The 12,595-nt window shown below is 46.3% G+C and overlaps 1 protein-coding gene across 1 annotated transcript in view; it reads left to right on the top strand.

The window, feature by feature from the left end:
- The window catches only part of Sdk1 (sidekick cell adhesion molecule 1), an 803,720-nt gene that overhangs the window by 649,398 nt on the left and 141,727 nt on the right, over nt 1-12,595 (top strand). Inside the window, exons 18-19 of the mRNA XM_090329832.1 lie at nt 9,502-9,617; nt 11,219-11,411. Coding sequence (XP_090185958.1) covers nt 9,502-9,617; nt 11,219-11,411 — 309 coding nt within the window. The remainder of the gene's footprint in view (nt 1-9,501; nt 9,618-11,218; nt 11,412-12,595) is intronic.

Here is a 12,595-nt window from a genome sequence, read left to right as displayed (position 1 = left end):
TGTTCTCATTGAGCACAGGAGACACACCTGCCTGGCGGTATAGAGTTTTGCAAGGAACAGACAATCCTGACGGGAGAGATGGAGAAGAGCCTGTGGGAATGGAAGGGGGGCTTGCTACAGGTCAATGAAGCCGAATCTAGAGAGATAATTATAATAACATGATGGGAAGGCAAGAGAAGGGAAAGGAAGGGAGATCATAGAAAAAGGGCTTCCTGAATGGGGTGCTGGTGCTCATGCCTATTAATCCTAGCTACTCAGGAGGCTGAGATGTGAGAATCGCAGTTCAAAGCTCGCCTGGGCACAAAAGTCCGGTGAGAAGCTTATCTCCGATTAACCACCAGGAAACCAGAAATGGCGCTGTGGCTGAAGTGGTAGAGTGGCAGCATTGAGCTGAAGAGCCAGGGACAGTGCCCAGGCCCACAGTTCAAGCCCCATGACTGACAAAAAAGAAAGGGACGGAGGGAGGGAGAGAGACAAAGGGAGAGAGAGAGAGAGAGAGAGAGAGAGAGAGAGAGAGAGAGAGAGAGAGAGAGAGAGAGAGAGACAGAGAGAGACAGACAGACAGAGACAGAGAGAGAGAGAGACAGAGAGAGAGAGAGAGAGAGAGAGAGAGAGAGAAGGGGGGGGAGAGGGAGAGGGAGAGAGAGCGCGCACTTTCCAAGCAGTGTTTCTTAAAGGTGTAGGCCATGGACCAGCAGCCTCACCCGGGAACTTTCTGGACATGCTCATTCTTGGACAGAGGCCGATAGATCAGAACCTCTGGTCAGGCCTCACTTGACTGTGTTTGCCCACTCCCTAGATGGCTCAAATCTGCCCTAATGTGAGGACTTCCTCCAAAGATTAAAAAGAAGATTGCTATGCCTGTAAGTCCATGAGCCCTGCCAGTTCTAGTAGAGGATTCTCCAGGTCCTGATGCAAAAGAGGAGGCTCTGAGTTCAAAACCTGGGACCAGCACCAAAAAGTAAAAATACAAAACCATGTATGCACTGGAAGTAATACTTGGATGACTTCTCCTGTGATATACCTGAAGTAAAGAAAATGTTTCTACATAATACTCAGCATTTCGATGCAATACTTACCATGTTGATAAATTTTGGTTCTCTACAAGTTTCTAAAACTCAGACTATTCTATAGAGAGAAAATAACCATAAGCAAAGTTGGGGAAAGATATTAAAGGAAATAACCATTAGTGAGTTTTAAATACCAACTTGCAAGCCACAAAGGTTTTAGACCAAAATCAAAACCCATAAAGCCTAGAATGTAGGGAATTCCTTGTATGTAAAATATGTCCAACTGATCTGAATTCCTCACTCAGTGGTGGCATCTGAACAACAAATCTAATAAAGTCCAAAACCCTAGAGTGCCACCTCATCTTTGCATTGTGAAGGACATGATATCACAATACTATTTTTGACAAAAGAATTTCTCTTGAGACATTCAGACTCGGCTGATCGCCAAATAATGACTGATGTCTGTGTCCATTGTCTTGTTTGATTTGAAAGTCCTCTCACCTGTGTTTCTCTCTGGCTCGTCTGACAAGTCACCCATGCTCGTTCCATCAGCGTTCTTCACAGGAGACATCTCTCCTATTTCCTGGGCTTGTTTACTCCCAAGCATGGTTGACAGTTTCCACACGCCACAGCAAAATGAGCAATTCTGCCATTGCAGGGGGGAATTCAGCTTTACCTACTAAATAAATACAGGACACGGTCCCAGCTTTTCCTGCTCAGTCGGATACAGTTATAACCAAACTCACAAATACAAGTCTCATCTTTTCCTGTGAAAGATGCATGCGTTAGAGAAAGGTGCTGGCGAGATTTCCCTGGGCTTGCCACCACCTCTAACTCCTTTTTCATTAAGTACAATACTGAGGTGGGGTAAGGGAAGATCCTTAGAGATCAGAGTCCACACAGGAGAGCTTCGCATATTAGCAGAATAGAAAACGTTTTCATGGCTGTGGCTAAAGCATATAGTAAGCAAAACTGTCAATACTGACCAGGCATAGACCCTTGAACTTGATCAGAGGTTACAATTTTAAGAACAAAATCCCTTATGGAATATAAAAGTCGTGTCATCTCTGATCCAAAATGTTTTGAAAATTTAATTGTAGCTACAAAACCATACAGTCAGCTCACTTTTGTAATCCTAACTATTTGGGAGGCTGAGATCTGACAGACTGAATTTCAAAGTCAGCCTGAGCAGAAAGTTTACTAGATTCCATCTTCAATAACCAGCAAAAAATAAAAATAAAGCCAGACTGGCGGCATAGCTTAAGTGGCAGAACAGCAGTCCATGAGCAAGTCTGAAGTTCTGAGTTCAAGCCCAGTACTGCAAAAACAGAGTCAGTTGATTTAATTTTAGAGCTTGTGATTTTAAAACTTCTTTTACAATTACAATTTCTTTTACTAGCCAGGAAGAAAGAAAGGAATTTTTTTAAATCATACTTTATTGGGGAAACACTTAACAGAATAGTAAACTATTACATGTGCCTTCTATGTATGACCAAGAAAAAATATATCTGCAGTTAACTGGGGAAAATATCTATGAACAAACACATGGACAGATTCCCTATGAAGATTCTCTAGCTGGGCGGTGGCTCATGCCTATAATCCTACCTACCTACCTCAGGAGGCTGAGGTCTGAGGATCACAGTTCAAAGCCAGCCCAGGCACTAAAAAGTCCGTGAGACTCTTATCTCCTATTAACCACCAGAAAACTGAGAGTGGTGCTGTGGCTCAAGGGGTAGGACAGTAGCCTTGAGCTGAAGAGCTCAGGAACAGCGCCCAGGCCTAGAGTTTGAGTCCCACAACTGACAAAAAAGGAAAGAAAAAAAAAAGATTCTCTGTACAAGGAGTAACTTACAGGGGAAAGGCACCTCCACTGGATCAGGTGACCAGAGCTTGGGGACAGTGCTGTGTGGCTGTCCCTGAGTCCAATGTTACAGCTGCTGGGCACAAAAGTTTATAGAGTGAGCCCCATGTAAAACTTTAGTTTTTCCTTTAGGAGCTGTTTCAGGTTCACAGCAAGATTAAAAAGAAAGTGCCAGAATCCCTGTAGTCTCTGTGTCCTTCCACTCACGCAGCCCCCACCCTCCATGTCCCCACCTAAGGGACACCTTGGTCACACCCATGTTGGGCTCTGAAGATCTCCCCCGCTCTGCCAGTTCCTTCCCACTTGCTTGTAACCCCAGCAACCACCCATCTGTTTACTGGGGCCACATTTTGGCCTTCTCTAGAATGTCACACAGGTTTCACATTGGCTTCTTCCACTTAGTTCCAATGTGGAAGGATGGCCTTCAAGTGTGAGTTCAGCAGTTCTCCAGCTCTCGTGACTGGAAGCGATGGTCTCTGGGATGTACACTAAAAGATGTCAGTGTCTCCTGACCCACGTGGCCTCTCTGAAGGGCCACTCTCCCCTACCCTGACTCTCCAAGAAATCTAGGAGCTAGGGCTAGGCATGGCAGTGGCATGCCTGTGGTCTCAGTTACTTGTGTTAGACAGAGATAGAAAGATCATAATCCAAGGCCAGCTAGGGCAAAAGCACGAGACCCTGTATGGTAAAAAATGGAAAGCAAAAGTACTGGGGTGTGATTCAAGGGGTAGGGCACCTGACTAGCAAGCCCTCGAGTTCAATCCCCAGTACAGGAAGGTAGGCAGGCAGGCAGGCAGGAAGTCCCTCTTCATGTAGGAAAAGCAGTTCTTAGACACTCCATCCTAAACCCCTGCATGTGAAGCGGCTGCCTTCCTCATGTATGTTGTTGTTAAGTCACTGTGAGCGCTGGGCACTGCATGATGGGCAGAGCTCCTTGCCCTTGGCTGTGTGAATAACCTTGACAGTGTGGAAGAGAATAATGTTAATGCAGAGTTTAGGAATGAGAACCTACGCAGGAATGGAAAGAGCATTATCTTGTGAGAGTGGATTTTTTTAAGGCAGTGAAAACCAGAAAAGAACACAACTCCTGTCACTTTGCCTGGCTGCTTCAAGCCCTGCCCCAAGAGACTTGGCAAGAGCAAACTTTAAATGCTAATTATCCTGGGAGAAAGTCCCTTGGGGTCTTATTCTGCAGCTTCCATCCAGGCTCTACCAGAGCCAGCTCTATAGAAAGAAGGAGGCTCTGGGGTCCTGGCTTCTCTGGGGAGAAACCCCAACTCTGGACAAGGCCATGTTCTCTTCAGAGGGGCTGGGCAAGGAGCCTCTCCTGCCATGTCCACTCTGTCATTTGAAACCTTGTCAGAAAGGATTTACTGACTGTAGCTCTTTTTCTCGCTTGAAGGAATTTACTGTTCCATTGTCCACAAATTTCTGTGCCATCCCTGATGACAATAATTAGGATGAAAGAGAAGCCAAGAATCTGGGAACACCAGAAGGCTGAGAAGAATGGGTGGTGTTTTCAGTGGAGCTCAGGGTAGGAAGAGAAAGGAACCCAAGACTTTTTGCCTGCGGTGGGCTGGGGAGGACAGGTCTTTGGCTGGAGACTTTGTATTATCCTGCAGTAATGAGGGTCAGGGAAGTAACCCCATATCCTGCTGGGGCCAGTCAGGGGAAGGCATTTTGCAGATTACAGGATGAGGGCCAGAACAAGAGAGAGCACACCTTTGAGCACACCTTTGGAAATGACTGCTGCCTCACAACAAAGTCACAGATGGCCTCTTGAAACTTTAGAAAATTTATATCTATATCTATGTATGTATATATGCACGCATATGCTCTGTATCTCATTTTGGAGTTTTCAGCAAGACTGGAATGGAAGGGTTAGAATCTGGTGAAATAATTCTGGGGCTAAGTCATAAAGAAGGAAATGAATTCCTCCGTCCCAGAGAATGGGGCTGTTTGTCAGTCAGCTTTTCCATCTCTGTGACAAAATACCCGAAGAACAACCAGCTTAACAGAGCTGAAAAGGTTTATTTGAGCTCATGGCTTGATAGGTTTCTGTCTTGTCCCTTGGCTTTGCTATTTCTGGAGTGTAGTGGGCAGAGCATACTGAGGCCAATGTGTGATTGTGTGACTTTTGTGTAGGTTTGCGTTTGAAGTCTGCTCCAGTGTGAGTCTCCACGTGTGGCATGAGGTACCAGTCTGGATTCTCTTTATTACTGTGCATAGAGTTATCCAATTTCCCCAGCATCGTTAGTTGAAAGTGTTGCTGTCTTTGTTCCTTTATTGAAAACCAGCTGAGAGATGAGTGAGTGATTTCTGAATCCTTCACCTATGATTCTGATCAGTATATCTGTTTTCCAGACACACTGGTTTGTGACTATATATTTCCAGTTAGTATCTAAATTATGTAGTGGTTTATCCTTTTCCTTTTTCAAAGCTAGTTTGACTTTTCTAATTACTTTGCTTTTCCATATAACTTTTTTTTTGTTGGTCCTGGGGCTTGAAGTCAGGTCCTGAACACTGTCCTTGGACTTTCTCAAGGCTAGAGCTCTACCATTCAGGCCACATCACCACTTCTGGCTTTTTCTATGCATGTGGTACCGAGGAATCAACCCCAGGTATTCGTGCATGCTAGACAAGCACTCTACCACTAGGCCAAACTCCTGGCCCCTCCCTGTGACTTTTCAAATCACCATTGCTCTGTGTACAGCATGGGTATCTAGCTGCGATTATGATTGGGTAGCATCTACAGTGTAGACTGAGTCTGTCTCCTGCACTGATACACCACAACTCATCACTTAAATAGGACTCTGGTTTCTTTCTTTAGTATTTTGTAGGTTTTTCAGAATATAGATCCTGCACGTTGTTAAATTTTACATTTATTTCATGTTTTTATTGCTCCTTTAAGTGGTACTGATTTTTAAATGTCAATTTCCAATTGCTTATTGCCAGTGTTGGGACATTGATTTTTGTATTTTGATCTATCTAGTGATCTTACTAACGTCTCTTTATTCTGGGACATTTTATCATATTGAGTCTTAGAAGCCAACCATATTGTCTGTAAATATGGAGCCGCCATCCCACTCCCTCTCCCTTCATTTTTTTCTCAATCTGTTTGCCTTTTGATTCTTTTTCTTTGGGATAGGAATGGTGAGAGACATGCCTGTGGCTTGTCCCTGATATCAGGGACAGCTCTCAACCTATCCTCTCAAATGAAGTATCATTCATAGGTACCTTGTATATGCCTTTTGTCAAGTTTATGAAGTTGTTTTTTTCATTTCTTACTGTTCATTATTATGACGATCATTATATTTTGAGAGGCAGTACTCAGGGCTTTGTACTTGTTAGGCAAGCACTGTACCACTCGAGCCACATCCCCAGTCTTGCGAAGTTCTTTTAAATTCCTACTTTTTGATGTTTTTATTTTTTAAAATTATGATTGGATATTAAAATTTATGAAATCCTTTTTTTGGAAACTATCAGATAATTGAGTTCATTTTTTCTTTATTGTGTTGATACAGTGCTTTACATGACTGATATTCAAATATTGGACGAGTCTTGCATTCATAAGATAAGGCCTGCTTGATCAGAATAATGATTTTTACATACTGCTGACTCTGATTTCCTAATTATTTGCTCGTGTGTGATTTGAACTTGTATTCATGAGGAAGAGTGGTCTGAATGTTTCTTTTCCTTTAGATAAGGCTCTTTTTTTTCTGAATTGGGTTTCAAGGTGATGACTGAGCATATGCTTAATTATTCTGAAAATGCTTGGTGGGGTTCTCTAGTAAAATACTCATAATCCTCTGTATGTGCAGTCTCCTTAGTGTCTTCGGTGCCCAGAGACTCTGAGCTCCCACTGGCCTACACGTGGCCGTGAGTGGTCATTGAGCTTGTGAGCTGTGCTTTCCTCACCTAGATGCTTGCTGGCCATTCCCTCCCCGTCCCTGCCCTTCTCCCACTCCTCCCTTCCCTCCCCTGTCTACATCCTAGGCAAGGTCTTTCCCTGTGGCTGTTGTTAATCCACAAAGATGGCATGGGTATCAAAAGGGAGATTGGGGGGCCGGGAGTTTGGCCTAGTGGTTAAAGTGCTTGCCTAGCATGCACAAAGACCTGGGTTCGATTCCTTGGAACCACATATATAGAAAAAGCCAGAAGTGGTGCTGAGGCTCAAGTCATAGAGTTCTAGCCTTGAGAAAGTCCAAGGACAGCGCTCAGGCCCTGAGCTCAAGCCCAGGACTGGCAAAAAAAAAAGGGGGGGGGGGAGATTGGACAGAGTTCCTAATAACATGGGAAGAGCCAGGGAAGCCCAGGCTGCCGTCAGCAGCAGAGGGGAAGAACACATGTGCTAAAAGCATAGATGGGAGGGACATCAGGACTCCTACATTTTTCTGTCTCTGCCTGATACATTGAGAGCAGAAGCGACGCGTGGAAAGTACAGTGGTTTTACACAGGGCCACGGTCTGCTCCGCTGTGTGACATGGCAGGAGAACCTTGTCTGTCATTCTCTACCTGGAGCCAAAGTCTCCTTTAGGCTTTGTGTCTCACCTTTGCAAACAAGCCCCTGAAGAGCCAAGACCATCCTACACAGGCTAATGGCTGAATTAAAGGGCCAGCCCGTCTTGTAGCCATTAGGGCTGTTCTTGAAAGGCTGGCCTGTGATACCTTTTCCAGAAAATTTCTGATTTCCCCAGTGTTCATCATATACATGCACCAGCCACTGGGGTGGCATGTTTGTCCATCCGCAAGGGGACCGCCCAGTGTGTGAGCCCCTCTTCCCACACTCCATCCAGCCCTGCTCACCACCTCCCACTCCTGCCAGGGACATCTCTAGGATCCAGGAACAGATCCCCGAGAACAGATGCTTCTTGAGAATAAGTATACCACTGGACTCCATAGCACAGTGAAAGAAAGGAACACTGAACATCCACTGAACCAAGAGAAATTGAGCTCCCAAATAAACAAATGCCTATGTGTGTATGCACATGTCTGTGTGTATGCACCTGTCTGTGTGTATGCACATGTCTGTGTGTATGCACCTGTCTGTGTGTATGCACATGTCTGTGTGTATGCACCTGTCTGTGTGTATGCACCTGTCTGTGTGTATGCACCTGTCTGTGTGTATGCACCTGTCTGTGTGTATGCACCTGTCTGTGTGTATGCACATGTCTGTGTGTATGCACATGTCTGTGTGTATGCATACATGCAGGAGCAGAGTCTTAGACTCCCAAGTCCAAGTTCCTCATCAGGTCTGTCCACTCAGTCCATACACCAAATAAAGAGACATCGTGGAGGGCAGAGCAAGGTGATTTATTACATGGCAGCCATGGGAACCTCAGGACATCTTCAGGGTACAGACATGACCAAGAACTGGGGCACGAAGAGAGGGTAAATAGTTCCATTCACAGACATGTTCCAGTGGCCGAGGGGCCGCACGGTCTGTGGTCTGGGGATTGGCTAGGTGAGGCCTTGTTACCATAACTCATGGATCCCTAGCGGGTGGTGCCATTTCCTGTCCATTCCTTTCTGGCTTCTATGAAGGCTGCAAATTGACTGTCAAAGAGAGAGACTCGGAGCGGGGGACATAGATAGAAAATGGAGCTGGCATGCATAGCTTTTGTCCTGCTTTTAGTTAGTTCACAGCTGGGCACCATGCTGTCATGCTTGTCATTGTCAACACTCAGCCACCCTGAGCTGAAAAGTGTGAGACTCTTATCTCCCATTAACCACCAAAACGCCAAAAATGAGGCTGTGGCTCAAGTGTTTGAGTGCCAGCCTTGAGCATAAAAGCTAAAGAACAGTGCCCAAGTCCTAAGTGCACCGGCATGCTTTGGCATACACATTTGCACACACACACACACACACACACAAACATGCATGCACACACACAGCTAATCTGTGGCCCCAAGGAAGGAGTCAGTGCCCAACAGCAAAAGCAAGTTTGAAACAGCAGTTACTTATGTAGGAAGGAAGTTTTGTTTGGTCTGTATATAAAGAATAATTCGAGACCTGGTAAAATGCTTGTCTAGCATGTTCAGGGCTTGAATTCTATCCTCAGCACTGGAGGGATAAAAGGAGAAGGGAAGTGGGGAGGGAGGGAGGAAGGAAAGAAGGAAGGATTCAGATAATGGAAATAGTATAGGTGAACTTGTCTTGCTCTCAGTATTGGGAAATTGGAAAAAGAACTGGGGTGGGGATGAGGAGCAGAGCTGTGACTCAGTGGTAGAGCATCAGCCTTGAGTTTAAAGGCTAAGGAACAGCACCCAAGCCCTGAGTTCAAGTCTCAAACTGGCACCAAAAGCAAAAAACTTAAGAGTCAGACTCTTCTTGCACTGTCCATCTTGGACCCCCGGGAGAGCCTCATTTGGGATGAGAAGATGGGTCCAGGCCAGTTTTCTGCTCTGCATTCCAGAACTAACTCTCTCCACCGCAGAAAATGAGAAACAGCCCAATTCTCTTGCTTTGTAATGCCACTATTAGCCTCCAAAACATCCATCACCCTTCCGTCTTTGGGGCTGTAATTGCCTGTGAGTCGTGAGTGGCGGCTAAGGGTTTCTTTCTTGTCTCTCCTCCCCACCGGGCCTCCTGCCATTTGTTTCACTGTCTTCAATGACCGCCCTGGAACAGTGCCCACCGCGCCCCCACAGAACGTGCAGGCTGAAGCTGTCAACTCCACCACCGTGCAGTTCCTGTGGAACCCTCCCCCACAGCAGTTCATCAACGGCATCAACCAGGGATACAAGGTACCTCAGCCGGGCCTAGAGCCCCCACGGTGGCTCTTGTAGACTGCCGTGGGCTTATCTTGTGGCAGGGTGTCACCCTGCTCCTCCCCTTATCTTCCCTCCTCTCCTCTCCCCATCTCTCCCCTCCTCTCACCTTCCCTCCTCCCCTCTCCACTACCTTCCCCATCTCTCCCCTCCTCTCCTCTCCACTACCTCCCCCTCCCCTTCCTTCCCCTCCCCTCTTTTCACCTCCCCTCCTCTCCTCTCCACAACCTTCCCCTCCTTTCCCCTCCCCTCTCCTCCAAATGTCATCAAATGCAGACAGTCTTGACCTTGTGAGGTCACTGATTATCCTATCCTTGGTTAAGAGTCTCAAAAAGGATGAGTCCACAGGAGGATAGGTCAGACACATTTCTCGTGAGAGATGGTCTGAAAGCCCCAGGGCACTCCGTCTGGGTTGGTTGAACCCAGCAGGTGCCCAAACCACTTCTTCCTAGAAGGGTGACCCCCGAACCCAGAACAGGGATGCTGGGCGGACTCCTGCCTTCCCTCCTACCTGTCTGGAGAGGAGGACCTGCTCTAGCTCAAGTCCTTCTAGATGGGCTTGCTTATAATTTCCAAAATAATCTCTCTCTCTCTCTCTCTCTCTCTCTCTCTCTCTCTCTCTCTCTCTCTCTCTCTCTCTCTCTCTCTCTCTCTCTCTCTCACGCACACATACACTTCTCTCAGCTGAAGAGCTCAAGGACAGTGTCCAGGCCCAGGGATAGGGTGATAGCCTTGAGCTGAAGAGCTCAATGACAGTGCCCAGGCCCATGACCCACAAAAAAAAAAAGAAAAAAGAAAACAGTCATTGATCCAGCCAGATGCCCCACCCCTTGAGACTCCTGCTAGATCTGATTGGTGAGACCACCCGGTGTCTTTGACAGTTCGGTTTTCACTCTGACCCGTAGGGATGTGTTGTGTATCTCCCAGTCTGCTGGCTAATGAGTCTTGGCGATGTTAGAGTGTCCACAGAGTTAAAACTCTAGTGTTCAGAATGTTACCAGTTCACAAGAGCAAGTTTTCCTTTCGTGTGTATATGTACTTTCTTTAAATTTCCTGACAATCTACTAAAAATCCTTCTCAGGAAACTAGGGTGGTATAAATTATACCACCCTAGTTACTGGAGGTTTTCTGAGTCCGAGTAGATGTCATATTTGTGTTCCTGTCCTGATACTGATTCAGTCACATAGGGAGATGACATCATCTTTGTCCCTCATAGTGAAAAATAATACATCAACTGTGAACATCTTTAAAACATCTTACAAAGCTTCGTGCAATTCAAAGTTTAAGAGAACTAGCGTCATCCCCATGTGAGCTTGAAGTAGCTATTTTATTTAGATAAATGTATATAAAATATAGGTATATGCACATAGCGGAGACATATTTAAACTTGATCTTTTCAAAGTGAGATTCAACGATGTAGGATTTATGGACTTTTTAATTATGATGGTATTTTCTTTAAAGAAGCTATACTGGCAGTGAAAATCAAATTCCAATACAGGCTTGAGTGAAGAAATGTGATTTAAAAGGTCTTCCTCTCCCTCCTCTCCCCCACCTCACCCCCACCACTCCCCTCCCAGCTTCTGGCCTGGCCACCGGATGTCCCCCAGGACGTCACTATGACCACCATCGCACCAGACTTCCATGGCATCCACCACGGGTATATAACCAACCTGAGGAAGTTCACGGCCTACTTCACGTCCGTCCTGTGTTTCACCACCCCGGGGGACGGGCCTCCAAGCATGCCCCAGCTGGTGTGGACCCACGAGGACAGTGAGTATCTCTCTCCATGAATCGCACCCTGAGGCCTTTCCAAACCACGGGGCAGGGCACAGCTGGCACAAGGGAGCCTTCTGTCTGCAGCTCAGGGGAGTGGGCCCTGGAAGGCACTGTCACCAGTGTCTGGAAAGAAGCCATCTTGGCCAGAAGAAGGCGCTCTGGAGACGGAGAAGGAGGGCTAGGTCCTCCCTGTGGCCACGTCTTGCTGGGCTCATTGACCACCCAGATTTCAACACCTGGCCCCCCAACTGTAGTACTGTCTCAGCCCACTAGTTCATCCTGCCCAGCTGCATTGCACAACCTCCCCAGCTCCTCTTCGTCCCCTGACTCTGACTCTGCCCTCTGCCTTTGAGCTCGGTTCACATCCGCCTCTGCTCTGCTCTCAGCCCAACTGACTGGACACAGACACGGCTTGATACAGTTACCTGAAATTTCTTCAAAAGGGGGAGCACATTCAAATGCCCCAGATGAGGAGAGTAAGAAAAAGCTACAAAATGGCAATGTGGTAAACATTTTGTGCTTCTTTTTCTAATTTTGAATATCAAAACTTTGAGGGCAATTGGTCTTCAATGTAGTGGAGAAAACAATGGACAAAACTATATAAACAATTTGAATTTTATCAAAATACATTTGTATTTTAGTGGGCTCCTGGCTTGGATTACAAATCCAAGCTAAATGGGGATCAGAGATGGGGTTTCACAGTTTGACACCAAACACGCCCCTCCCGACCCCCACCCAAAAATGTGGTGGGAGCCCAGTGAGTGATGATCCGGGCAAAGGCTCAAAACCCATCTGCAAAATAAAAGCAAAACACCTAGGAGTATGCTGAAGTGGAGGACGCTTGTCTAGTAAGCACAAGGCCCTGAGTTCAAAACCCAGTCCTTTTTTTTTTTTTTAATATTGTATATAGTTTGGGGAATTACTGTCCATGTAGTGTGTCTGTGGGCCCTTTGTAAAAGCATTTTTAATTATTTTCTCTTGTCTTCTTTATACCATGAACGTGCACTCTCTTTATAAGAGCCGTTAAGGTTTGGGGTGCATGAAGACACACAGGGTCACTCTGCGGTGGTTTCAGTGCAACTCAGCCTCCAGTGCTCATCTGTGCTGATTTCTGGATCTTACAGGGAGGCAGAAGGCATTGCAGGGGTCAGGGCTACCTCATCCCTGCCCCTCCATCA

Source organism: Megascapheus bottae, chromosome 3 (assembly GCF_031878675.1).
Source record: "Megascapheus bottae isolate mThoBot1 chromosome 3, mThoBot2.hap1, whole genome shotgun sequence".
Taxonomy (NCBI): Eukaryota; Metazoa; Chordata; class Mammalia; order Rodentia; family Geomyidae; genus Megascapheus; species Megascapheus bottae.
This window is presented reverse-complemented; position numbering and strand designations above follow the sequence as displayed.